This window comes from Excalfactoria chinensis, chromosome 2, assembly GCF_039878825.1.
Source record: "Excalfactoria chinensis isolate bCotChi1 chromosome 2, bCotChi1.hap2, whole genome shotgun sequence".
Lineage (NCBI taxonomy): Eukaryota > Metazoa > Chordata > Aves > Galliformes > Phasianidae > Excalfactoria > Excalfactoria chinensis.
The window spans coordinates 11,429,778-11,457,191 of NC_092826.1; the positions used below are offsets into that span (position 1 = coordinate 11,429,778).

General features: G+C 44.7%; 1 protein-coding gene across 5 annotated transcripts; it reads left to right on the top strand.

Moving 5' to 3' along the window:
- Positions 1-27,414, top strand: ZHX1 (zinc fingers and homeoboxes 1). 5 transcript variants are annotated; one of them, XR_011902745.1, is made up of 3 exons: positions 1-283; positions 16,998-23,071; positions 26,229-27,414. XR_011902745.1 is itself a non-coding variant. In XM_072327540.1 (2 exons), the coding sequence occupies exon 2, from the start codon at positions 17,213-17,215 to the stop codon at positions 19,835-19,837; it is 2,625 nt and encodes an 874-aa protein (XP_072183641.1). In that variant the 5' UTR covers positions 1-283; positions 16,998-17,212; the 3' UTR covers positions 19,838-27,414. The 5 variants fall into 5 exon arrangements, 2 of the variants coding, with proteins under 2 accessions (XP_072183641.1, XP_072183642.1); XR_011902744.1 differs by having other exon boundaries at positions 16,998-20,371; positions 22,887-27,414; XR_011902746.1 differs by having other exon boundaries at positions 16,998-20,371.

Consider the following 27,414-nt stretch of genomic DNA (forward strand, 5'->3'; position numbering starts at 1 on the left):
GCGGCTCCGCCCCCGCTCCCTGTGAGGGAGGCAGAGGCACGGCCGCCGCTGCCCGTTCTCCCCGCGCGGCCGGCCCGGGGCAGCGAGGCGCCGGGAGGATGCGAGTGGGCGCCGCGGGCGGCGGCGAGGCGAGGGCCCGGGCGGCGTTGGGGAGTTCCCGGCTCGGCCGCCGCCCCCCCGGCCCAAAAGAAGTGCAGTAGTTTGTGAGACGCAAGATGGCGGCGCGGCCGTGAGCGGAGGAGGCGGGCGGGCGGCGCGGGCTGAGGCGGTGCGGCGGCGGCAGGTACGGCCGGCGATCCCGGCGGCGGGGAGGGGGGGGGTTCGGGGCGGCGGGAGAGTGACCCGGGGGCGTGCCCCGCTCGTGCTGCCGACGGGCACGGCGCTGCCCCGGCGGGGCAGGGGCAGGGCGGGCGCCTCCCCGGGGCAAGAAAGGGCGGCTCCAGCCCCGCGGGGGCGGGCGGGCCGGGGGGGAGTCGGGCCCGGCGGGGCCGCTGCCGCCCGCGGGGTGGGCGCGGTGTTCCGGCCCCGCCCGCCGCCTCCCCTTTGTCTGGCGGCGGAGCAGCGCAGCCCGGAGCCGGAGCGTGCGGGCGGAGAGCGGGAGTGTGCGGGGAGCGGCGGGGAGCAGCGGGGAGCCTTGGGCTGCGGGGCGCCGCTCCCGTCTGGCCGCGCTCCCCCTGCCTCGCCGCGCTCCGTGCCGTCTGCCAAGTCGGCAGCCTGCGTGCGCTGCCACTTGCCGCGGGATGGAGGAGGATTCATCGGAGTTGTCGGCTGGCAAGGGGAGCGGACGACTTTGGTTTTCCTGCCTCTGTCAGCGGGCCGGCTTGTGCCGAGGGCTGGCGGGCTTCGTCCAGGTGCTTCGGGCTGCTGGCATCCGAACCGCCGAGGCCTGGAGGATGCCCGCGGCGCGCCCCGATGGCCGGCTCTCCGCTCAGCGGGATCCGCGGGGCTGGAGCTCAGCACCCGCTCCCATAGCCGCGCACGGAGGCGGCCCTGGGGGCTCGTGGCGGTGCGTGCGGCCGGCAGCGCCCTGGCAGGTGCCCGGACTTCACTTCTGAGCCGCTCGGGCTTCCGTGGACGAGTTTGCTTTGTGTCCCCGCAGGCAGCAACTCAGGCTGAGCTGTTGCTCTCGGAGCTGCGATCCTCAGTGTTTTACAACAGAGAACACCGTGGGGATGTCCAAGTGCATGCAGATGTTACATGAATAAGCAGAGATAGAGATTGAAAGTTGTTAGGTGAACACAAAGAGTCTATTAAAGGTAGAAAAAAAGAGAGGAGTTTTGAGTGCTGTGTGGTTGGCGTTTACCAGCAGCTGTGTTGAGTGCGCACAGAAGGCTGTCATACACCATCACCTGCGGGTGCTGACAGAAGCCCATCACCACCGCTGGGGGCTGGCTGCGTGCTGCCGACTATAGGGCTGCCCTCAGTGCAGAGCTCTGAGCAAGCACGCACCGCGCACAGAACCCATTTGTTCCTGCTCTGACCTCCTGCCAGCGAGGCTGTCCCTCAGCCGTGCTGTGAAGGAGTTCCCTGGGCTGGAGGGCAGCGGGTTCCGCTTGCTGTAACAGAGGTGATCTACCGCTGACTTCAGGCGAGGGAGTCGTGTATCTTTGCTTGGCTGAGAAGCCCTTTGCTGTTGGATTTTGGCATTGTTTCTGCATGGAGGGACTGTCCCAGATGTGTATTGTTGAGCTGGAGCTTTTCTATGCGAGGCACTTCCCTGCTTTTAGTGCTTCTTAGGGCACTTCTGGGTCCTCTTCTCTCTGGCACCTCTCTGGCCATAACAGAGCACTGGTGGCTGTTATCAGAACAGCCAGTATCTATTCCTGTATGGCAGCGTATCGCTGCAGAGTGCTGGAGCTGCTGATGTTTGTTCTGCCTTCTGCAGATTTCCCCTCGCTGAAGGATTTCAGCAGTGACGGCTTTGGGCTGTGTTGGGGTTCCTTTTGTTCCCGACGTACCCAAAACACTTCCCTCGTTTCTCTGCTCAGCAGCCCATAGCGTTTCACTTGGGCTCCTTGCTGTCCTTCAGCTTTCCCCCATCTCCCCCCCCCCCCCCCCCCCCATTTCCTTGTAGCCTGAGGGAGAGGATTAAAATTTGCTTCAAGTTTTCATCAAGTTGTTGCAAACACTGACGGCATGTTGGTCGGATGTGACTTTTGGGTTTAAAACAGCCTTACTTCAAAGATACGTGACCGTGTTAAGTCAGACGCCTTCCCCAAGTTTAACAGTTTTTCCGTTCTTATGCAACTGTAACTTGTGAAGCCCTAAATCAGTATAAACTGGTTTTTGTTCTGTTTGCACACAGTAAATACAACCAGGGCATAACCACTGGCAGCTAAGCCGTGCGTAACCTTTATTTCAGTGATCAGTTTCCCTTTCTCTGTCACATAGGGTTCCCCTGTGCCAAATGCAGCGTTTCTATGTTACGAATTCGATTTCTCTGCTTTTCAGAAATCATTAGGCTGCTGCAAAGGTTGACAGGGTGATCGTTTCAGCATCTGTTTGATGAGTGTAAGTCCCAGTTGCTGACAGTCTGGGGTCATGAAGGGAGAGGAGGCTCCGGACATTTTTTGGCTGGGTGCTGAGGGCCCGGACGTGCTGTTCCCTGCTGCAGGTTAATGGCCGGCGTGCCCCGTCCCGCTGTGCTCCGGGTATGAGGTCACTGATCCACGACTGCCAGGATGGTTTGCCTCAGAGTTGTCAGCAGCGTGCAAACAAGCGATGCCCTTGTCAATGCAGGACTGTTTCCCCTTCTCCTTTTGTATTCAGCATCTCCTCCCCAGGCGGCAATGCCAGTCCCAGTGTTCAGGTGTTGTATCTATCCCCGAACACATCAGTGGCAGCACCTTTGCTGAACAGATGCTTGTAAGAATCCAGTGTTGTGTTTTTAATTAACTTAGTCGTGTTGTCAAATCAGGCATTCAGGTTGCTTCTTCCTTCTTCATTCTGCACCAGGGAGATGCTTACTTACGTTTTCAACATCTTTATTTTCGTTATTAATTCTGATTTATTGTCTTTCTTCCAACTCCTCATGTACAGTGGGCTTTTGGGGGGGTTTTTGGTTGTTTTTGTGTTATAGGTGTTGTATTTTTTCTGCTGGTTGGGGACCTTCCCAAGTATTCAAACCACTTTGCTGCATAAACAGTTGTTTCTCTCTCTGTGGAGGTGGAAGCCGCCAAAGATGATGCCTTTCCTTACCCTATTGCCAGATGGCATTTTGTAGTCCTGCCCTACGCATCGCTTTAACTGATGGATCTTTTCCAGTTCTGTGTCCTTCTGGGAGCTGCTTCACAAGGTCCATTGATAACTTTTCCATGTCCTGCAGAGTACAGGGACCTGGAACATATTGTGTACAACAGGATCTCATCTCACCAGCCTCGGGAGTCTGCCTGGATAGAGCAAATGTCTGCTGTCATCAGGTGTGGGGAGATGTGTGACACTGTTATCCTCCAGTGCTTTGAGGTTGCAGTAACTGTTATAAAGTTCAGTAGAATTCGCTGTAAAAGAGTACTTTCTTGAGGTATGCAGATACAGGGTGTATCATTTTATTGTTACCTTGTTGTGTTATGGGAAGGGCAGCTTCGTGCTCAAGCCCTGGAAGGAGCAGAACCGCTGACCACTGAACGAGCAGCAGGTGTGGCTGGATGGGAAAACACTGGAGAGAAAAACCTTAAAGAACTTCGAAGCTGTTGCTACTTTTTGCACTCCTTAAGTGATGCTGAAGATCATGGAGTACTTAACAATGCAGAAAACCCTTTGGAAGCTTGAACTCTGCTGTGCCTCACATGCCTGAAAGCTCAGAGTGTTCTACTGCCAAAGAACAGACTTCAAACTGTGTCTGGATCCATTCAGGAAAGTCGTTTGGTATTTTAGGTTCACGTTGTGCGACTTGGCCCTCCCCTGTGGCATGTTGGAATCTGCTGCTCACCTTTCTTATTCGCTGATCCCAGCAGGGGATGAAGGAACTTCATGTGGGGCCAGGGGGACCCGCAACTGAAGCTGGTCCCCAGCAGCCCTGAAGGCTGACAGCTTTGTTTGAGCAGCCGCAGACGGGGCTGTGCAATGAGGCGTGTGTAACACCAGCCCTCACTTTCTGGCAAAGCCAGCGCTGTTCTGTGCACAGCCTGAGTGCCAAATCCACCCCACAGGCAGAAGGACAGAAAGGAGCTCTTGAACTTTCCAGTGCTTATGGTAAAAGCTCCACATGTTCCACGCTCTGAATCTTCAGGACATCTTAAGAACCGCATACATTGGGCCAGGAAGAGCTGCCAGCTCGTAATGGGTGTTGTGTGTTAGGCACACGTGGTATAGGTTTTAGAGCGTGATTTCTTCCTTACAGGTTTGGGGTGCTATTATTCTGATGCTGGCTTACCTTACAAGGGTGCTAAGAACTTCAGAGGCAAATGTGTACTTGTGTAGTCCCAGGCTGTCTTGGCGGAGATGTCCATGCTTGGCCTTCCTATAAATTGAGATACATTAGCCTAAGCAGGTAATGATAGTGATGTGATTGTATTCCTCCCTGCGTTAGAGAGAAAGACGTGTTTTGTTCATCAACATGCCGTTGAATTTAAAGCTCTCCTAATGGAGTTGTGCATGAGTGTCGGGCTCTGTTTTGCACAGTGGGACAAAATGAGATGTAGAAGTGTTGTAGGTCATCAGAAGAGTAGAGGGCAGGCACTTGGAAGGAGTCAGGCAGGAGCAGTTATTAGTACGTGGGGTTTAAAACCCTCCATTACAGCTGTGTGCTTCTTCCAAAAGTCACCATTCCTAGTTATCTTCAGACTACTTTCAAAGTAGGAAAATGTTGTTTTTTTACATATAGGTCAGCTGCCATCAGCAACATCTGCAGGAGCTGAGGGTGCTGCGCAGATCAGAGTTGTATCAGCAGTTCAGCTCTTGGCAGCAGTTGCAAAGCGAGCTTGGATGAAGCAAGCATGAAAATTCAGGGGTTTCTTTTTCTCAGTAGGATTCTCAGCAAGACGAAACACATTTGTAGCTTGGGTGGTGGAATTCTTGGAGCGTTCAGCGCTGCATCCAGCATGGCTGTGTTGGAAACTTAGGGCTCCCTCCCACAAGGTCCTTGGTGAGGGTGGGGACCGAGGAAGGCTCAGTGTGCGAGGTCAGTGCTGGGGGGCACTGGGAGGAACTGGTGCCCATACCTGATACCTGCTGGCGTTGTAGGCATCTGCGTACGTATGATGCAAACCCACACAACTTTACTCCTTCCATCTGACGAATGTTTTACAAATTTTACTTCTTAACGTGGTTTATTTAAATGTGCTGGAGGAGGCTGTGGGTGAGCAGAGAACTAACGTTTGTGATTTCACCAACAGAAATAATTTATGATGGAAGGAGGCTTTTTTCTTCTTTCTGTTTTGTTTTTTTCCCCCTTTTTTTTTTGTTAAAAAATGATTTCAGCTCTGGGTGTTTCATTTTACAATCTGCAAACGGGCGTTGTAGCATTTTAGATCTGATTCTTGTCAGGTCGCTTTTTGGGGTTTTTATTGGTTGCGTTTAATTCTCTAGTTCTGGAATTCTGCCAGGAGAAAAATAAGGGCCTGCTAACGTTGGTTGTTTGTTTCCTTTTGAGGGAAGGAGTGGAGAGGAGAATCAAGAGTAATACTGAAGTAAAACAAATTTACTCCTTGCGCACATAGTGAGGAAATCGATGTGTATGTTCATCCTTAGAAATAAATATCTAATTTTAGTCTTGAAATACAGAGAGGGAGAAGCTTTCTCTTTCAGCACACACTGAAATTTGACTTCAGAATGCTTTGAAGCTTTCCGGTACGTTCATATTTGTGGGGTTGATGACAGAGCAAATGATCATACCCTGTGATCACACGTGCTTACTGACCGAGAGCAGCCAGCACTCCTGTTGTGCTTTAGGCCATGCACGTATGGGCACGAGCTAGTTTTGAGGGCAGAATGTCAGTCCGTTCCCTTATTTATAAGGCTAAGTAAGCCATTTCTGGACCTGGTCCTCGTGAAGTGGCTGTGTGCGGACTGTGCCCTTGTCAGCAGGCCCGGCTCAGGCCTGGCAGCCGGCTCCTGAGGGAGCCTGGGCCCGGTGCCCGCTGACACCAGGGCAGCAACTCTGTGCTGCTCTGTGTGGAAAGATTCGCTCATTTCCACCCAAAGCGGTGAAATAAAAATGGTCAGCCATTTCATTTGGAAATACCCCACCCTCCTAAACAAATATGAAGAAGAAAATGTAGGTTTTGGCCTGTGGGTAGCCCAGTAATTTCCACTGATTAAGTTGACGCTTGTAATTGGGATCTAGACAGGCCATGCTTTGCAGAACGTTAAGTATCTTTGTTTTTTGATTTCAGTAGAGGAAGTCACAAGATTTATACAGTCCCTTTGATATTTCATTTAACCCGATAACTGCTTGGGAAGGCAGGAGCCTGTTTGGTTTACCTTTGTCCTAGATTCAGTTCTAATATCTAATGCATAAAAGAAAGGGGTGATCTTTATTCCTAATGATTCATGCTGCCTCAGAGCACCGTGGTTTCGAGTTGTGCTGCCTTTCCCACTGGGGGATGCAAACAAAAGAACAATAATTTCAGACTCCTCCTTCAGTTTCCAAGAGAACCTTAGCTGCTCAGGGATAGCTCTGAATTTTAAAAGCATTTTTCTTCCAAATTATGTATTGATTGCACATAAAATAGCAGTGCTGTAATGCGCAATTTAAAACAAATGCACGATGGCGCTCATTTGCTTTTAATGCTGCTTTTTTTTCCAGCGGAAAACAAAAAGGGGATTCTGTTCCCATAAACCAGTCTTGCAAAACCCTTACAAACATTTATTAGTCTAGACACAAAATATTCTCACCCAGCCTCAGCCTGACGATGGCAAAAAGAAACCGACAAGCTAATATTGTACTTGGCTGTCCAGAAAAAATAGAAAAGAAAGGGATGTTGGGGGTGAAGGGTGGGAATCTTGCCCCGGGCCACCGAACCAGTAACGTTTTGCTGGGGCTGCCTTCAACAACAGATGCGTTTGATTCCCATGGGTATCCCAGGCCTGCCTATTCTCTTATGCTAAACTTGGACACTCTCATTCTCTCTGAGCACCACACCCTGGTCTTATCCTGGACTCTTTTGAGTTGGTTGATTTAATAATGACACCAGACATGTTCATCTTACCTCTCTTTACCTGTTTTTCTGTTCTTCTTTTTGCCCTGGAAGTGACTTAACAAATGCATTAATTCAAAAGCATTTAAAATACGTGAGAACTGGAATAATTGGTTGAAATCAAAAGGGTTTAATATGGGAGATTTGACCACAGTTTAAATCTGAACGTATGGAGCACTGATCTAAATGATCTGTTCTGGTTTTGAACTGCATTTGTACTTCTAATATCTTTCATAAATATAAATGCTTCTTGTTGTTTTGTTTCCTGGTTGTTTGCAGACTTTTGCTTAGAGGGATAAGTTCTCTATATACGGTGTTATTTTATTAGGCCTTTACCTCAGCACTCAGTTACTCACGTTATTAATTTTTACGTCTCTTCATTTTCTTAGAAAACAGTGACTTACACATATCTTGTTTTTCAGATGATGATTAGCTCCCATCACTCCCAATTTATGCCAGACTGCATTTGGTTGGAAATTAAAATTTAATTGAAAATTTGCCTAAGCAGCATAACGTGTCTGTGTTATTAATTAGGTGCCGTAAATATGGAGAATATGTAAGAATATGTGTTTATTGAAGCTTTAAGAAACCCATAAAGGAGTCAAAATACAATGCTTACTTAGTAGATTACATGGGTTGTTTCTGTGACAAGATATCCATATAGGTTAAATGGATCTGTTTATAGTTAGAGCAGTGCTTCAGCCAGCGATCAGCGCTCTTAAAGGCGGATGACTGCTTTAGTGTTGATAAACCAGGTGTTACTTATGAGGGAATGTGTTTGGTGTATTCGTAAAACATTAACATAAATTAACAAAGTGTTTCCAATTAGCTGATTTAGATTTTCCTCCTCTAAATAATAGCATGCTCAAATGCAGCACTGATTGTTCTCTTCCTGCTTGGCCCCCAGTGCTGTCTTCCATGTCATGCCGTTTTTTGAGGCTTTCTTTTGACTCTCAAGTCTGTTTTTCTTAGCACATACGGTATTTTAAATAACATTCTACTGTCAATTCTCATTTAAATCAGTCAGAACGTTATTTTGACCCTAGGATATCTATGCAGCTTTAAATTACCTATATATTTTAAAACAAAACTAATCCGATTTTGTGTTTAAACGTAATGTAAAAGCCCTGCAGCTATTCATTTGAAGCACAGTGTTTTATTTAACTGCATACTTTTCACTTAAGTCCCGTTGTCCTAATTTTCCGTGATTACACCAGTACACGGCAGACAGAAGGTGAAATGAAGTTGCCTGTTTATTTAATCCACTTTCTCTCTTCCCTGCCAGGACACCTGGGCTCCTTCTGCCAGAGTAGTTCACACCACTGACTGCTCTAGGGTAACAGGAAAAGGTGCAGCCCCTGTTCTACCTACGGCAGCATCTCCCAGACTGGAGATCACAAATGGGGCTCTGAGCACTTAAGAGAGGGGATATTAAGTTATGGAAGTCAAGTTTGTGGTCAGAATGTGTGGACTGAGCCTGGTGTTGGCTCCTTAAGAGCCTTTGTTTCTCCCTGGTAACTTGAGTATGCTGTTATCTCTCTGACTTCCCCAGGTGATGGAACTTCCAGATTCAGCTTTTTATTCAGCTCATTATCCTTGGAAAGCTCTGTATTCCCATGTCTTTTACTCTTTTTGTCACTGGCCTCTTTGGCAGTAAACAGTGTTTATCCACTCTGTGAGTACACAGAATAAGACGCTATCTCCCACAGAAATCAGCAGGAGCATCCTAGTAGTACAGAACAGTGCTCAGCAGGAGGATGGAGTCGGGTCACTGTTGCAAATAAAAATGCTTTGCTTTTTGCAAAGGTTAGCATGGAACCCAGCGGTGTTTTATTAGGTGGTTGAGACCTGCAGAGACTGTTTATGCAGGCAGCTCAGTCTGGCCTCCTTGCTTTTTGTTATAAGGTGATACATCCCCGTATCATAGGGAGATGTCTTAGTTTCAGCTGGGATTGCAGAATCACAGAATTGATGGAATTGTTGTCTTCGGAGTGTCTGGTATGATGCTGTGTTTTCCTTCTAGGAGAATCCTTTTCTCTTAGTAAAAAGTTTTAGCTCAGCCCACCAGTTCTACTTCGTTTTTCTCGATTCTCTCCCCCATCCCACTGGGAAGCTCCGGCGGGGAGTGAGTGAACGACTGCGTGGTGCTCAGCCACCTGCAGGGTTAAACCAGAGAAAAAAAGCAGAACAAAAAGCACTTCTGGACATCGTCTAATCCAACCTCCTGCTCAAAACAAGGTTAACTTTGAAGTTAGATGGGGTTGTTCTAGGTCTTGCCAAGTTTCGAAAACTTCAAAGAATTAAAATGCCTTAAAAGTTCCCAGTACATCTCCACGACCTCTGCAGCAACTGCCTGCACTCCGTAGCCAGCACTGAGATGCTGTAACTGCCATGGCTGTGCCCCAGAGTTCTTCAGGAGCAGAGCAAGAGTGTGTTGGCATTGCATTGTGATACCCACCAACCTGAGCAAGCTTCACAGTCTCGTCTTGATCTTGATGGTCATTCAGCACTGCTGTGAGAGGGAGTATTGCACTTAATGGCAGGGTCTGAGTGCCCGTGCAGAGAGGGAAGCTCAACAAGTATGTAACAACAAGTATGTAACACATACTTGTGCTGTGAAAAATGCGGCTGCGTGATCAGTGTTGGATCAGGCCGGAGGATAACATCGTGAAGAAATTCTGGAAGGTCAGCTGTGCTTGCAGGCATGGACAAAAAGCTGTATACGTGTCACCATTATGGAGGTGCCTGTCAGTGGGGACCAGGTGAATTTTAGCTTTTGTTCACCTTGAATTATGTAATTCACCTGAGTATAAAGTCGATATATGACACCAAAAGCCATGTTAAAAAGATACACGTATCTAAAATGTCAGCTCCACAGTCACGTTTTTAACTTCCAAGTGGAGAAACAAAGCATGTGACAGAATGAATAAAAGACTTAACTGTGTGCTGCACTCTTTGATCTTCTCATCAAGCGATAGCTGAAGTGCTGTAGGAGCCTTTGAGGAGGATGTGGGATGGGACTGGGACACCGGTGGGGCTGGAGCATGCAAAAGGGGTAGTGAGGAGGTGCAGGTGAGCAAAAGCCCACAGGGCCTACGTGACTCAAGAGTAGTTGCAGCCTTGATGGTATGCCTTAAAGTCTTCATCTCAACAAGAGCTGGAATAGGTTTGTGCAGTAGGATCTCTTTTTTCAAGTGACACTCCCAGTACATGCTTATTCCCATGCATAGAATACTGGCTCCTACAAGCTCTGGGTTCATGTTTTTATGTTCAAATATTTTGGGATCTTTAACAAATTACTTAAATTCAAGATCTGTGTTCTGGTGTATTCAAGTCTGTGCATGGAGTATGTAGTGGTGCATGTTAGCATCTCCTGGTGAGTCCATTCCAAATCCTTGTTTTTTGGTTTCTTAAGGTCTTTGACATGAGAATTTCTGACATGTTTCTGCTTTAATGCTGCTTTTCTTCTTTATTCCTTGAATTTTGGGGCAACGTTCAACTGGTTCAAGAGCAAAATGAGCAGAAAGTGAAGAAAGAAGCAAGAGATAGAAGCGAGTCTCTGTGTGCAAACCACATTATCTTTTTCTGAACAGCTCTGTGCCTCAGGGATTTGACATAGGAATCAAAATTTGGCAAGGATGTAGCCTGAGGTCTGAGAAAAGAGTTCTGCTGTTTTCAGAGGTGGGGGGGGAGGGAAGGGAGAAAAAGAAAAGAAGTTGGCAGAATTATGAGCCATAACGTATTGCTACTTTTTTGTATTCAAGGTAAAACGTACAGGATATTTTGTCACCCGCTCTTGAAAGTACTTTTATGCCTGTCATGCACATTTGCTTCTTTAGACCACCTGCATTAAGTGTGTTCCCCTCCTCTATGTAGGTTGGTACACTGGCATGCAGCGGTGTGGTCCTTGAGCTACTGCTGCCTTTCCTTCTGCCAATGCCTCTGGCCTGGTGTCAGGTGGAGAAGTGCTGGGAGCCAGCAAGCCCTGAGATCTCGTCCCGCTTGTTTAAGGGTAGAGAGCTCCCAAGCCTGTTAATTGCCGTGGAGATTTCATTTCACTACAGCAAAGGGAAAATAATAACGAAAGCAAATAGCAGCTGATCTAAAATCCGGTTTCCAGTGTGATGAGGGCACGCACAGTTAGTTTCAGTCGGTGGAGGAGGGAGAGAGGAGAGGGAGACAATCTGTGCTGAGCTGTGTCACCTCTAACAGCGCGGGGGTTCCTGTATAGCAACGAGATGATGAGAGAATGAGTCGGGCTATCCAGCAAAGGAGACCATCTGTAGGGCTGCTGCCTTCCTCTCCGAGAAAGCTGAAAGGTGCCTGGGGACATGAGGAGCGGGAAGTGAAAGGAAGGTCTTGTCCTTCCAGCGCTAGGCCAGGGCCTGGGAAAGCCAAGGTCTCTAGAAATTCTTCAGCTGAAAGAAAAAAAACAAATGCACATTTGGGTTGAAAGGAACATTTTGTGAGATGGAGTCTGTGCCAGATTGCTTCGTTTTAAAGAAGGAAGTCCCAGGAGAACAAAACCTTTTGTTTTGATGTTTTAAGCAGAAACTTTTTCATAAACAATTTCTAAAGCGAATCAATTTTAACGGTTTTTCAAAGCTAACCTGAAGCAAATGTGTTGGGGGTTGAATTAAATGTTTAATCAACCCAAAATGCATTCCGCAATCTTTTCAGGTCACTAATGTTATTTCCTCTTCCTTTCCGTTTTCAGCGTAACAGCACGGCAAGCAAAACAAAACAGCCGTAACTATGCAGAAAAATCAGTCTCTAACTCTGCTCCCATTTTGCTGCGTATGACAAACATTTACATCAGCGATCTCAGCCAGGTCTGATACTTTTAAGAATGATCCCGCAGAGATGGTAAAAGCACCAAGTGCTCACAGTTTGAATTAAATACCGCAGGGGGCTGAAAATCGAGACCTGCCTATGCAAAGTTGAGCTGCCAAAATGAGTAACAGTAAATACTTGCTTGTTTATGTGCCTGAGGAGCAGAGACAGGAACCATATATGTTAAAGATGCTGCTTCACCAGCATACCCGTGATTGTTAAGGACCTGCCAGATTTGATCAGTAGCTCTTACGTGATCAGACCTAAAAACTGGCCGTGGTTTTGTGTGTCAAAAACAGTAGGACAAATCGTGCTCACTGTAGAGGTACCTGGGAACTGTTCTGTAACAGAAAAAAATAACATAGGTCATTTAATATTCCTTCTAACTTAAATTTCTAATGTTTACAGTGATGGATTGTGCTCGTTATACTTTAAAACCAATGGGGATTAGAGTTAACCATAAAGATTGTCATCTATTCTCTGTCAGGCTCCTGTTAGTCTCCGTTGGGCTTCGTGTTCACTTCCCATTTCTCAGCCTCAGCACAGGTCTGGTTTTGGCTTATTAGAAGGTGTATGTGGGCAGGAGTGCAGCAACTTTTGGTGCGTGCCTGTGGGAGCCATTGCAAGCTAATGCAGCAAGGACTTTAAGCTTGCCCCTGTATTGTAGCACACCTGAAGTCCTTCTGCTATCAGCCTGATAGGTTTTTCTCCAATGTTAATGTGGAACATGTTTTAAAACTGGAATGAAATGTGATTATTGTGAGGTTTACACTGAGGTTTGGTTTCATTTTAGAGTAATAAGCACTAATACCTTCTAAACATTGCTGGTATTGAACAGCTGAAGAAACTGGCTCCATAAAACGTCATTTTTCACCTTCCTCGCTGAACGGCCGTGTAAGGCAGCATAGTGGCAGCCCCATCAGAGCAGATTATGGCTGTACTGAGCTCTGTGCAGAATAGTTCTTGGCTTGGATGCAGCCGCTCAGACAGAATGGTAATAGTTAAGAGTGGGCTAAAGGAAGGATTGACAGTTTCATATTGTTGTGGATTAACCAGAAGCCATACAGAGAAGACAACACACAGCTTTCTGTGCTGACAAATAGACCTTGTAAAAATGCCTTTCTCCACCTTTGGGGTACAACTGGCTTTCTGAGCTGCAAGCACACATGGCCAGCTCCTGTCCATTTTTTTCATCTACCCAAACATCCAAGGCTGCTCTCAATCCCTTCATCTCTTCTTTATGTGCTAATGCTTGGGATTGTTGTAATTCAGGTGTAGGACTTTGGTCTTGGCCTTGTTGAACCTTAGATTCACAGGAGCTTATCTTTCAAGCTTGTCCAGGTCCCCGTGGATGGCATCCCTTCCTTCTGTCCTGTCAGCTCTACCTCCTAGCTTGGTATCATCTGCAGACTTGCTGAGATGAGAGCGCACTTGATCCCAGTGTCTGTGTCATGAATGAAGATACTAAGCAGTACTGTTTCCAGTATGGACCCCTAAGGAGCACCACTCATCAGAGATATCCACCTGGATATTGAGCTACTGACTGCAACTCTCTGGATAGAGCCAGCCAGCCAAAGATGCGGCTTTTGGCGTGTTGTGCATACTTGAAATACTTGGTGACAAACCAAATTGCACAACACCGTTTCAATATAGAGAAATGAAATGACAGCAACAGAATACCTTACCAATATTTTCTCATGCATTTGATCCTGAAGTATTTAAGGGGCAAGCCAAAGTATCCTCTGGAGCATTAGTGACGGTCTTCAGGAATTTATGAATGCTGAGGGGGTGGTCCTAGTGGACACGAAGCAAGCAAACATGATGGCCAGTATTAAAGGAGGGAATGAGGCATGAGCAGGGGAGGGGGACATGCAGAGAATTACACATCAATTAACTATATATTTGTTCCCAGAAATATACAGGACGACTTCACTAACAAAGAGCTCTCTGTAAGCACCTTGAGAGCGAGAGGTTTTTTCTTTTAAGGAAAAAAAAAAAAGGTGAATTTCTCAAAAACAAGTTACACGCACCAAGCCTGTTAATTTACTTTCACTCCCTGTTAAGGGAACAGGATGTCACAAACCCTGCCAAAGACAAAATACATGACAGGGTTGCACTTGGTGTTCTTGTAAGCAGTACAGAAGGGATGTTTTGGAAGAACTTAAGCACAAAGGTGATGCATAATTGCTTTGATTTTCTACTCAAATGTGAGTTTTCATAATTACCCATGGAAAGTGAAAGAGCACATCAAGCAGTGTGCTACAGATAGAGTAATCCCATTGGTAACCAGTGCAAGGAAGCGGAGGTTTCTGTACTGCTTGTAGGGGACAGAAGGCTGGGAAAGGTTGTAAGCATCTGGCTTCATTGAGATTTTAGCTAATGCTGTTATAGCTTTTTCACAGCTCTTATTTACACAGGATTTTAAAATCACAGTGCCCCGTGGGAAAAAAAATAAAGCAAAAAAAAAAAGCGTAATGAGTATCATGGAATGGTTTGTGTTAGAAGGGACCTTTACGATCACCTAATTCCAACCCTCTGCTATAGGCAGGGACACCGTTTAGACCAGGTTGCTCAGAGCCCCTCCAGCCTGGCCTTGGATGCCTCCAGGGAGGAGAGAAGAGTATAGGAACAGTTTCCTGCTCAGTAAACAGTAGAGGAGTGGGATAATCTGTGAACGATGAGCAAAACCAAACCACAGCAAAAACACACATGTTTCGGAGATTAAACTGCAGAGGCACAGATGCTCCAATTGCAGGTAGACTTGTAGGCTCACAGACACCATGTATGCTGTTTGCTAAAGGAGGGAACAGCAGAGAAACACTTATTGATTTGTTGGACAGGGTTTGTGTTTTATTTATGATCTCAGGCTCTATCTAGGCATACTGCAGTGTTGTGTGTGAAGTCAAACATTGCTTTCACCTGTGCTCTGGGCCTGCCCAGTGTGACCCTCAGCAAGCCCCTGTTCCTGTGCAGGCAGCCCCATACCGATGGATCCTATGTTCTCCATTCTGGATGGGTGCTGCGAGGCATCTTAGTTACCTTCCAAACTGCTTTACTGGCTGCTAAGTAGCTTTTGATAATTGGTATTTCTGGTATTTCTGAAGTTGTGCTCAAGATGGCAGAAGGATTAGGTAATACCACCCAGCTCTTCTCCAAGAGAATTGCTCAACATTCAGTTTTGACCATTGTCAGTCTTTTGTGACGAGCCCTCTGGCCCCACACAAGAAGCAGCACAGTTAATGGTGTTCTACTTCTCATCCCTCAGGACGTGGAGACAAATAGGTCCATTTGGCTTTGCTTCCTAGTTTTCTCACTGCAGAGATAAATTAGGTGGCCTGTGATGCATGCTTTGTATATATGTTAAAATAAATAGTTTTGCACCTCTGCGCTATTTTCTGGAGTGCCAGCATTAGTTTGTGGTAGAAGAGCGTCATTCAAGTCCAGTGCTACGAAATAATTATGATTCCAAAATGATGATTACCTAAGATTTATCTGCCAGCACTGTCCGTGTCCTTAACGCTGTGTAACCGTACCCTTGGCATAAGCAGCCCGTTGTGCCAGGCTGTGCACAGAAGTAGTACAGATAGATTTGGAGGATCACTTACAGACATTTGGTGAGGATTTTTGCAGATGAGTATGGTGATGTGCAGTCTCAACAAACAGCGCTGTGTGATAGTTGTGGATGAACGCTCGTGTCTTTGGCCTTAAGAAAAAAACATGTGAAGTTAAGAACAGCATCTGCTGTCCACGTTATCAAAATAAAAGCTTGTGTTTGGAGCAGAAATGTTATTTGTTTCTCCTTCTCACTTCTTTACTCTTCTTTTGACACTGATCTTCTTTTTCTTTTAAGATTTTATCATGAGCAAAGCTGTCTTTCTGTTTTTAACCAGTTACATGCTGTTACCTTTATAAACCTTCTGAAACAGCTGCTCGAGTCTTCCTCTTGCACTCGAGCATGCCATTGCTTTGGGAAGTAGATGATGTTCTGCTATCTAAAAATTCATGAATCTATGGGATTTCTGGCACGAGAAATCAGTGTCTCATTTTGTTTTAAGAAGGAAACTATTGCAGAGTTTATAACCATTTTCAGTAGATTGTGCATCATTTCCAATAGACTAGTTGTGGTCCCCATGGGATAACAGCTCACTCCGCTCTGGGCAATTTAAGAACATATTTATTCTCTGAATTTATGTAGGCCTCAAATTTAATTTGTACTTCTGTAGTTTTTTTTTTTCTTATAAATGAAGTAGGAATTCTGAATAGAAAATATATAATTTTCTTTGGCTTCTGCCTACTGTGTCACTCTTTAATGCCTTTTCTCTAGTGAAGTTTGTGCGGTCAGTCTTGTCCCCATTAATGCACAGAGCTATGAAAACAATGTAGTTAATTGCCACATGCTAACAATGTATTGGTCTGGGATTGGCCTTCCATTGGAGAATGACATCTGGGGAGCTTGGAAGAGAGGGCTGTCATCCCTGTCTGGTGGAGTGCCTTGACAAGGCGTTGTTTTGTCTGTTTTCAGACTTGGGAGAAATGACCCAGGGCATGCATACACGTACGTACATAGTGCAGTAGAAAAATATGCTAAGCATGCCTTTTCTAGGAGCCTTCACACCTTCACACCATAGCAGACAAGACCATCACGGGGATGCCATGCTGAGTTTGTGATGGGAAGGACTTGAGCTTCCATTGCATCTTAAAGAAAGTGTTGTAGCCTAGATGAAGTCCAGACTTTGGTAAGACTGCCAAAATATGTAGGGAAACAGAAGATTATATTTTCTGAGCCATTCTGTGTCTTATACCTTTTATTGCATTCATTGCATAAATTTGAGCTTATAATAAGTGCGTTGGAATCCGCCTTTCTTACTCTAGCTTTGAGGATCAGTCTCTTCTTGGAATGGGTCTGCTGGTTTTGGGGGTGAACAGTGGCAGACTGAACACCAAAGGGTTGAATTAAATCATGCTATGTATCAGAATAGAAGATACTCTTTAAATTGAACTAATTATACTGTCTCTTCTTTGCTACAGGTGGTGGATGTGGACTTTAAAACAGTGTCTCAACATTTCATCCTCAACTGTCTCTTTTTAATCTGATTGCACTACAAAAGAAAAGCTGCTAATGGGATAAATGTTGAGACGTTACAAGAACTGACTTGAAGTACCAAAAGCCATTATTATTAATCAAGAAGAGCTTGAAGCTAAGTCTGTATCTGACCAGTCAGTATCACTTTCACCTAACAGGCATGGCAAGTAAACGAAAATCAACAACACCGTGCATGGTCTTAGCCAACGAGCAAGATCCGGATCTAGAAATGGTATCAGACTTGGAGGAAGGACCACCTGTAGTCAAGCCAGCAGATAATAATCCTACAGCAGAGAGCATAGCAAGCGAAGAGGATGTCCATGAGAATGTGGATTCAGACAATCAGAAAAATACAAACAAAGTAGAAGGTGGTTATGAGTGTAAATACTGTTCTTTTCAGACTCCAGATCTCAATATGTTTACTTTCCATGTGGATTCAGAACATCCCAATGTAGTATTAAATTCATCCTATGTCTGTGTAGAATGCAATTTTCTCACCAAAAGATACGATGCTCTCTCAGAACATAATTTGAAGTACCACCCTGGAGAGGAGAATTTTAAGTTGACAATGGTGAAACGTAATAATCAGACAATCTTTGAACAAACGGTAAATGATCTCACTTTTGATGGGAGTTTTGTTAGAGAAGAAAACGCTGAGCAGGCTGACCCTTCTGAGGCCCCCTCCACGGGGATCTCCATTAGCAAAACTCCGATTATGAAAATGATGAAAAACAAAACTGAGACTAAACGCATCGCTGTTTTCCACAATGTAGTCGATGGCATTCCTGGTGAAGAGAAGGGAAAGGAAAATGAGCCAAACTCTGAAGAAGTAATAGAAAACCCACCACTGGCAGTTTCTGAGTCCAAAGTGAGCCATTCGGGTGCTTGCAGTGCGGCCGATGTAGCTAATACAGTTGTGACCCCCGTGATTCAGCCTGGGGTGGCACAGGTTATTACGGCTGTTACAGCTCCACAGAACTCAAACCTGATTCCCAAAGTCCTGATACCTGTAAACAGCATTCCAACCTATAATACTGCTTTGGACAACAATCCTCTTTTGCTCAACACCTATAACAAATTCCCATATCCTACTATGTCAGAGATCACTGTTCTTTCCACTCAAGCTAAGTACACTGAGGAACAGATTAAAATCTGGTTTTCTGCCCAACGTCTGAAGCATGGTGTGAGCTGGACACCAGAGGAAGTGGAGGAAGCAAGGAGGAAACAATTTAATGGCACAGTGCATACTGTGCCACAGACAATTACCGTTATTCCAGCGCACATTTCCGCTGCCAGCAATGGTTTACCTTCAATTTTACAGACATGCCAAATAGTTGGTCAGCCAGGACTTGTTCTCACTCAAGTTGCAGGTGCAAATACGTTACCAGTAACAGCCCCAATAGCTTTGACTGTAGCAGGAGTCCCAAACCAAACCCAGTTACAGAAGAGTCAGATTCACACTGCTCAGCCTATTGCAGAAACCAAACAAGTCGCTGCCGTTCCAGCCCCTCAGCCTATCAAAAATGAAACCGCACTCATGAATCCCGATAACTTTGGCATGAGAACAAAAAAAACAAAGGAGCAACTGGCAGAATTAAAGGTCAGCTACCTTAAAAATCAATTTCCTCAGGATTCAGAAATTAGTAGACTTATGAAAATAACGGGCCTGACGAAGGGAGAGATCAAGAAGTGGTTCAGCGATACACGCTACAATCAGAGAAACTCAAAGAATAACCACGGGATCCATCTTAACAGTGACTCGTGTGCTACCATCATTATTGACTCCAGTGACGAAATGAATGAGTCCCCAACAGGAGTTGCTCCACAGAACAAGTCGTCCTGGAGTGCTTTTCCTGACTTCACCCCACAGAAATTCAAAGAGAAGACTGCCGAGCAGTTGCAAGTCCTCCAAGCAAGTTTTCTTAATAATCCTGTCCTTACTGATGAAGAGATGAATAGGTTAAGAGCCCAAACCAAACTTACCAGGAGAGAGATTGATGCCTGGTTTACAGAAAGAAGGAAATCTACTGTCTTAAAGGAGGAAGGGACTGAGGTGAATGAGAGCAATGCCAGCGGCTCAAAAGAGGAAGCTGCGGGAGAAACATCTGCGGGAGATGGAGCAGCAGGGTCAAAAACAGGGGGCACTACTTCAAGCAAAGTAGGCAAAAAATCACCAGAGCAGTTGCACATGCTTAAAAGTTCCTTTGTCCGTACTCAGTGGCCATCTCCACAAGAATACAACAAGCTGGCAGAAGAAACGGGGCTCCCGAGATCAGAAATTGTGAGTTGGTTTGGAGATACTCGCTATGCCTGGAAAAATGGGGGATTGAAGTGGTATTATTACTACCAGAGTGCCAACGCAAACAGTCTGAATGGCCAAGGCTTTTCAAGGAAGAGAGGGAGAGGAAGACCAAAGGGGCGGGGAAGAGGGAGGCCTCGAGGGAGGCCTCGGGGAAGCAAGAGGTTAAATTGCTGGGACCGAGGCGTGTCTGTCATAAAATTCAAAACTGGAACAGCAATCCTGAAGGACTACTATATGAAGCACAAATTCCTGAATGAGCAAGACCTTGATGAACTTGTAGCTAAATCTCACATGGGGTATGAGCAGGTCAGAGAGTGGTTTGCAGAAAGGCAGAGAAGATTAGAACTCGGAATAGAGCTGTTTGAGGAGAACGAGGAGGAAGATGAAATGCTGGAAGATCAGGAAGACGAAGAGGAAACGGATGATAGTGATACTTGGGAACCCCCACGACATGTTAAGCGTAAACTTTCAAAATCAGATTGATGTGCAGTTTGGAATCTGGGAGCCAAAAACCCGCGAGTTAGGTTTGATGTTATGGTGAAGAGCCAAACAGTTTTTCACGGCCTTCAGCTTCAGCAAGCACCTGCTTAGCATCTTCGTTGCACCTGAAGGAACGTGGGCAAGATGCTGTCTGCGCAGGCAACAGATATTTGCTTCCTTGCTACCAGAGATGGACGTCCTCGGGCCTAGCTGAGCATGTGGGGTTATAAATCAGCGCCAGTTCAGCTCCTTCTCTTCCACGTGACCAGTGGGAAGGGTCATCATTCATGTGACTGCTACTCAATATTTAATGGCCTTATGTTGTTTAATTCCAAAAAACAAACAAACCACAGACACATTTTTCTGTTGTTGTAGGAGAACATTACCTGCTCGCAAAGGAGGAAAGTGCAAAAACCTAAGATGTCTTTTTGCAAACATCACTTCACCTGAAAGGTTTCAAGGCCTGGGTTTGTTTCTTAAGGAAAGAATTCAAAAGAGAAGGGGAAAAGTGTGACAAAGGAATCAATGAATATAGGGGTGAGGATTGCTTGGTTTAAGAAAATGAGGTGATATTGGCACCTTTTGCCTATCTTCAGAGTGTTTTGGGTTTACAGAACTTGTGTTGAAATGTTTCTTGCTGATAATTACGAGCTAACTGAATGAGTTTACTGCTAGAAAATGCTTTTTGTTAAATTTAATCAGTGTATCTTACATCAATTTAATTTAAATGCCTGGCAGACTTGATGCAGTTGATAGTAACATTCATTTTTAGCTTGTGCATTCTTTTACTTCTTTGGAAAACAGTTAGAAACGATGTGTATTTCTAACAAATATGAATAATTTCTTGAAATCTTACACTGTATTTTAAGGTAAACATGAGGTGGAAACTGCCTGAAAGTCATTCAGCATTGCTTAGAGGTTTGTATGAATGTGCAGATACAGAGATGAAAAGTGTCTTCAGGTGCTAGCGAGAAAGGTTTTCAAGTATGTGGTGGCGCTAACCTGCTTTTTTCAAACAAAATGAAGTTATATGCCTTTTAGGTGCTTAAAAATGATAAACAAACCAGTGTTTAACTGTTTGTTAGCGAAAGCCCAATTGAATGTTCTGCGTGCAAGTTTAACCTAAAATTCATCCTACTGAATTGAGCTCACTGATATGCTGGCTGTTCATAGGGCTGCTGGGTGAACACTTATTTGTAGAGATGGTTTCATCTCCCTGAACTGAACTCCAGAAGTAGTCTAATCTGTTAGGGAACGTCTGCATCTTGAGTAAGTGCTTATGCGTATATATATATATATAGAATGGCTTTTTGTAGATATATAAAAAGCCATTCAATCTCAAGTTAATGAAATAGTAGCATAACAAACTTAAAAATAAGGGGCCAAATTCATGAAAGCTAGGTTATGCAGATATCTGGCATCAGATAACTGGTACTCCAAGAAGAGTAATTTGTGTTCTGGCTACTGTCAGTCTGTATTTTTTAGGTGTGAGTAATATTGAGACGTCAAAAATGGGTGATGAGTTGGTGCTGCTGTCACCAGCATTGTCTGCTTTACATGGGTACTAACAGGAACTATCTTAGCAATCTCCCTGTACACCTTTGCCAACATCTTCTCTGCAGGCATTTGCATCTGTTGACCTAAAAGAGAGATTAGCGTGAAGAAAAAGTGTCCTAATACTTCCACATCTCCAAGGATTACTCTTTCTTCCTTACTGTGATAACTGATTGTCCAGAGACCAAGGGAATGCTTTCTGTGATGATTTTCTGAAGCAGAAGAGTTAATGTTAGATCTGTGTTTCATGTCAGATTGTGAGTGAAACCTGGGTGAAAAAAAGAAAGGGAATAATGTCTGACCAAGAAAAAAAAAAGGTTTTGCTAACCTCTCTGACACACCGTCCTCACTGGACACGTGTAGCTACCTTTCTGATTGAATGGGCTGCCTGAATTGCAAGATGATGTCCTGCTTGAAAGCCTTTTTCTGACCTGAGATTGCTAGAAATACAGGTGTGTGTGACACAGTTTTGGTTATCAAACTGTTTTCTGGCATCCAAGACTCGGGTCAATGAAACCAAGGCACAAAGCAGCCAGCAGTGTGATGCTTTTATCTCTTGATGCTTATCACTGTGAGGACAAGCCTAGAATCCCTCAGCTTGACTTTATGTTGGGACAGAAGCAGAACTCTGTAGGCAGTGTTTCTCTGGAGTGCTGTGGCTGTGGGTGCAAGGTGGTTTAAGAGAGATCAGGATCCAGGCTTTCCAGCATGAACCGCTCCGGGTGGCTGGGAGGTAGGGAAAGAGATGCTGTTTTTAAATGTATGGAAAAATTAAGGCAAATCCTTAATCTGCTGGGGGATATGCTTTTAGCTAGCAAATCTGGAATTGCCTTACATCTTAAAGACAAGCCAGAATTAATTTTCTTTCCCCCCCAAAAGACCCAATAAACCTGTCTAAACATCTCCGTTTTTGTTAATGGAGACTTAATGTAGGTTATCGCTTCATCGAACCTTCTGTAGAAGATGGGAAAAATAAGGATCCAAGTTAATGATATGATTAAACTGGCAAATTTTCCATTTTGGCGGTGTTCTGTTAAATAACACTCAACTATAATGGTAGGCCTTAGCACATCTGATGTGAAAAACACAGGAAGAGGAAATGCCTTGTTTATCAGACTCAGTACAGTTGGGTTGGATGTCTTCTTTCCATAAAATGGTCAGAGAGGATGGCTGATACTGCTCTGGATTTTCAGATGCTGTAAACATTGTAGTTCCTTGTAATCCAGTGGTTTTAACAGTATTTGCAACCCACTGAGACCCCATTGCAGAATGCAGGTCTGAATTAAACGAGCTTTGGGTTGGATAATGAAAGATGCAGGGTACCCACATTTCCTCTAGGCTAGATGCACATTGTAAGCCTTTCAGTTGTGCCAAGAGTGAGAAGAATCTGGGTGAGTTCAGAGCTGAAAACATCAGTTGTATGCATTTATTATTACTTATAATCTATTTTGTTTTAAAAGAAGAATCCGTTAATTACCAGTTTATTTCATGTTTACAGCATGTATGTATTTGCACTGTGTACTGTGGGAGAGAGGGAAACACCTTCCAGAGGCCTCCTGCATCAGAAATGACAAGAAAAGCACTGGAAAGAGCTGTCAGCGTGCTGGTGGCTGACAGGACGGACTGCTTTGTCTGTAACTTGTGGTCGTGGCTGGTTGGAGCTCAAAACTGCTGGTAACTGTGGTTAGTCCAGATTCATCTCATCTCCTGTTAGGCTGCTGTGCTCCTTACCGTGGTGCCCAAGGCATACTGCATAGTCTGAGAGAAATAGAAATTGTCGAGGGGATACAACACATCCTCATTCTCTCCCTGCATTGAAGTGAGCATCAATTCCTCTGGAGCTAAAGTTGAGCTTTCTCCTTCATCTGCTGTCTGCCAAGAGTACCTGATGTTACAATGCTAGTTTATGCTGTCTGTGGAATACAGTTATTGAGGATGAAGGTAATCCTTTGCTAGAACTGAGAGGGAGAAGGGCTAAAAGCAAGCAGTGTCACAGCTGGTGAGCCATGCATTGTCCCTTACCACGGTGCTTCATGGCATGTTCTGCTCCTGCTTCTGATTACATTGGAAAGCACAGTTCTGTCTACGTAGTGCTGGCTTTCCAGTGTCGCCCTCTTAATAACCCCAAGATTGATGTGAGTTATAAAAAGAAAGTCAGCATTACTCCCCCTTGCTTTGAATGGACTGAGGGAGTGCTTGTGTGGTGTGCAAAGAAGGGAAATGCAGAATCTTGAAGAGACTGCCTGTTGCTTGCCCTGCAGAATTCACTTACCTAGAACTTGATGAGCAAAACAAATGTTACTCTTGCTGTTCTGACAGAGCAAGTGTTGCAGTCTCTCGTGTTTAGCATGTAGAAATCTCTGCTTTGATTTGAAGGCAAAAGAAAGATATCTAGCACCTTGTGATTAGAATGTACTGGATTATCTCTAATACACCTTAGTAAATTAGGCCATTCCATTTTTCAGCTTTGTCCGATAATGATTTTAAAGCTTTCATTTTTTTATCCCACAGCATCACATGCAGGATTGTTTCTGTCTGTAACTCTGAAGGAAACTCATGCAGATTCCACATGTGGCATGAAATAATTTTTCCAATGCATGACTTGCTGTCTTCAGGCAAAAGCCTATTTTCTTCCAGCTCACCAAGGAACTGAGGCAGGCAAATGCACCCCCTTCTCCTCTGCAGAGCAGAGAAAGGATTTCTGAAGCCCATGCAAAGTGATACAGTCCCAAAGGCCAGAAGGCCCCAGCATGCAGACATTCTCCTCCTCCTTCTCTATTTTCCTCTGAAATGAGAGCACAGCAGCAACTCTGACAACTGGTCTCTGGCTGCTGAGTAATAAGCTGTAGTTTAAGGTCAGGAGTATTTTCCCTTTTGCACTTAATGGAGTACTGTGTATTCGAATTGGATCTCAGTGTTTGCTTTTGTAGATACGATGGTCCCAATTTGCATCCTCCACCGCCTCCTCCTCTCTGTCTATATTCATATCTCCCAAGGAGAGAAGATAATTGTTAAGATTCTGTAATGTTAAATATCCCTGCCCTTACCTGAATACACCCAAATGTAGAGCTCAATGAAATATAGTTACTTTCCTTGATTTAATTTATTATTTATTGGAAGATTATTTTGCCTGCATTTAGTAGTAATGAAAATACAGTAATGATGAGAGAACAGTAAAACTCTTGAGAGGTATTCACAGTACCTGGGATGATGGTATAAGTTACAGATGGGAAGGGCAAATGCAGGGCTCAGTTCTGTGCCCTGAGCAGCGCTGAGCTGAGCTTGTGTTCTCCATCAGGCTTCTGATATCCTAGGGCTGAGTACGTGTGGTATGTGGCACGACACAAACTTGTTGGGTCAAGTGACTTAAGGTTTGTGGTGTATTATAACTAGGTAGGAAATGAAAGCTGTAGCAGAAGGTGAACATTTCAATAACTCCGTGCTCAGTAGCTTGAATTTCTGTATGGTTATCTCACTTTTGAAAAGGGAGGTTTTGAAGCACAGACAGGTTATAGACAGTATTTTCAAGTTGAACAGTCTGAGCTTTGGGGTTTTTTTCCTTCTGCATTTTTTTTATTTTTTATTTTTTTCCAGTGCATACTCATTTAAAAAATGACTTAACACAGCATTTAAAATGTTGAATGGTAACTGAGGATCCCACCGCACTTTTCATGAATGAAGGTGGGATTCTTCTGATTGTATGTCGGTGTCTGCCTTTGAGCAAGACGCCGCGGTAGCTGATCAGTACAGCTAACGTGTGCGTGTCAGCAGCTCATTCTAACTGCCTGCAGTCTATCAGACGAGCTGCACCCTGAACTTCACTGACAAGTGGCTCGCAGACACTGGAGTGAGAGCCATCTGAAGTTAGGTGAGATGCAGCCCCACCTTGGAGCGCACTGGCTGGTAGGCAGCACTGGGCGTTGTGTCCTGTTGGGCTTTCCTTGTGGTTAGCCATGGTACTGTCCTCTGCTCCCCACCTGGCGCTTGCTGGGAGGTGCGAGGCCTTGGTTTGGTATGGTTTGGTTTTGGTAGTTATTCTAGAGCAGGTAGCAATACAGTGGTGGATAAAGTAACTGATTATAGAACTGTGGCATAAAAATGGTTTGGGGGTTTCTGAGTTTTTTAGAGAGAATGTTACTGTATGAACATTGGATTGTGCGTATCTTAAAATGTGTTGAGACAAGTCAGACTTGTGTCCCCATTGATCAAAGCATTTCCTTACACTTATTCAGTACCAGATATCTATCATGAAACTTATGTAAAGAATCTGCCAGAATGATGAAGATTTGAGTTGTCTCCATTTGTGATACAAAACAACCCACCACAAGAGCTCCACTATGATTCTGGAATGTTCCCCATGCCTCCAGTTCCAGCTTACAGAAGCATTTCCAGTTCCGCTTAGTTGGTTATCTGCATGTATGCTTACAGTTTGTACAGAAATGCACTAAAAATGAGTTGCCCGACCCGGGAAGGCTTTATATTGTATAGAAAATGTGGCACTAGGTACTGCTCTTCATGTGCACAGGAGAGTTAACAGGTGTCGATCTCGTTTACAGAAATGATGGAGCTTTGCAATTTTCTAGAATACATTGCAATATATTTAAATGTCCCGTTTGACGTGTGAAATGAAATTAAGTTAATGCATTGTTATGTATTTGAATATGAGGAAGACGATTCACTAACGACCAGCAAGGTTTTTAGAAGGTGTCCAGTATGTAGCAGTCTGTGTGATCTGTCTGGTGTATGTGATGTTGTTAAAGGAAGCAACGCTATTATTATTGTTTAGAATTAAGAGTTTCTTACGAGTGATGCAATAGCTTACAGTGTCTTTCCTTTGTAGCTGCCCAGTGTGGTGAAGGGGAAGCAGTTCTTGAAAAAGTTCAAGATAACTGGTTAACTGTGAATGGGCCTAATCTTTCGTGCAACCAAGAAAATATTTGGACACACACAGGACTTGAATACTCTAAAGGATTGGAACTTAGTGTTGTGCCAAAGTTAAAACTACTGCAGTTGGCAGAAGTTCTGCACTGTAAATAGAAGACTGATTAAAAGACAGCTTGTAAAAAAGAAAAAAAAGAAAAAAAAAAAAAAGATCAAATTTTAATACACTACGTTTTTATTCTGATACACGATGGAAACATTCTGTTTTAGACCTTTTTGGAAGAGGCTTCAGTGACCACTAGATTTTGTCCTCTTATATTTTGTTTGGCCTAATCCTATATGTTCTAGTAAGATGGGCTTTACTGCCTGTGTTCTTTGATACGTGATTAAGCTTATAGCTTTGAGTGACCAAACATTTTACAGAGTAAAAGTTCTTAGAAACAGTATAACGTAACTGATATTTCTGTGTCTTATTTATCAGGCTCTGCACAAACTTGGGAAGTTGTGCTGGACTTGTACAGCTTACACACGGGAACGCAGCATACGGCTTGCTATTACAAACTAAGCCTTTGGGGCACTACGGATCTTGTCTTTGGATTTATTTTTGTTATTTTTTTGAGGCAAAGAGATGAACGGATGCTGCTGTAACATATTTCTAATATTGCCATTATTGCTTTCCGTAGCAATTAATGCTTTTTTTCAACAGATAAAGAAAGCAGAGATAAATAGAAAAATCCCAAAAGAAGCTGGTAGAAGAAAGGATCACGTGGGGACTTGTGAAAATAAACTTTGTACCAAAAAATTTGAAAACAGAAATAATGGAATAAATGTCTCCTTACTGACTGTGTGCTTTTTTAAAAGGATGGGCGGAAATCGGCAACCGCGTTCACATGAAAACGTCACCATCTTAAAGCGTCTTCTTTCCCCGTCCACAAACACGAGCGTCAGTGATGCTGGTTTGAAATGAGTTCTCCTCCAAGGAGACTGGGTCTGAGTGTGTTCTGTTGAATGCTGCATCCCGCTGCCTTGCCGGCAGGGCGAGTCACTGGCAGCGCTCCCTTGGAGGCAGCAGTGCTGCCTTCCCTCAGCTGGACGCACTGCCCCACTGCGTGTTGCTCTTCTCAAGGCCTGGCTGGAGAGGAGCT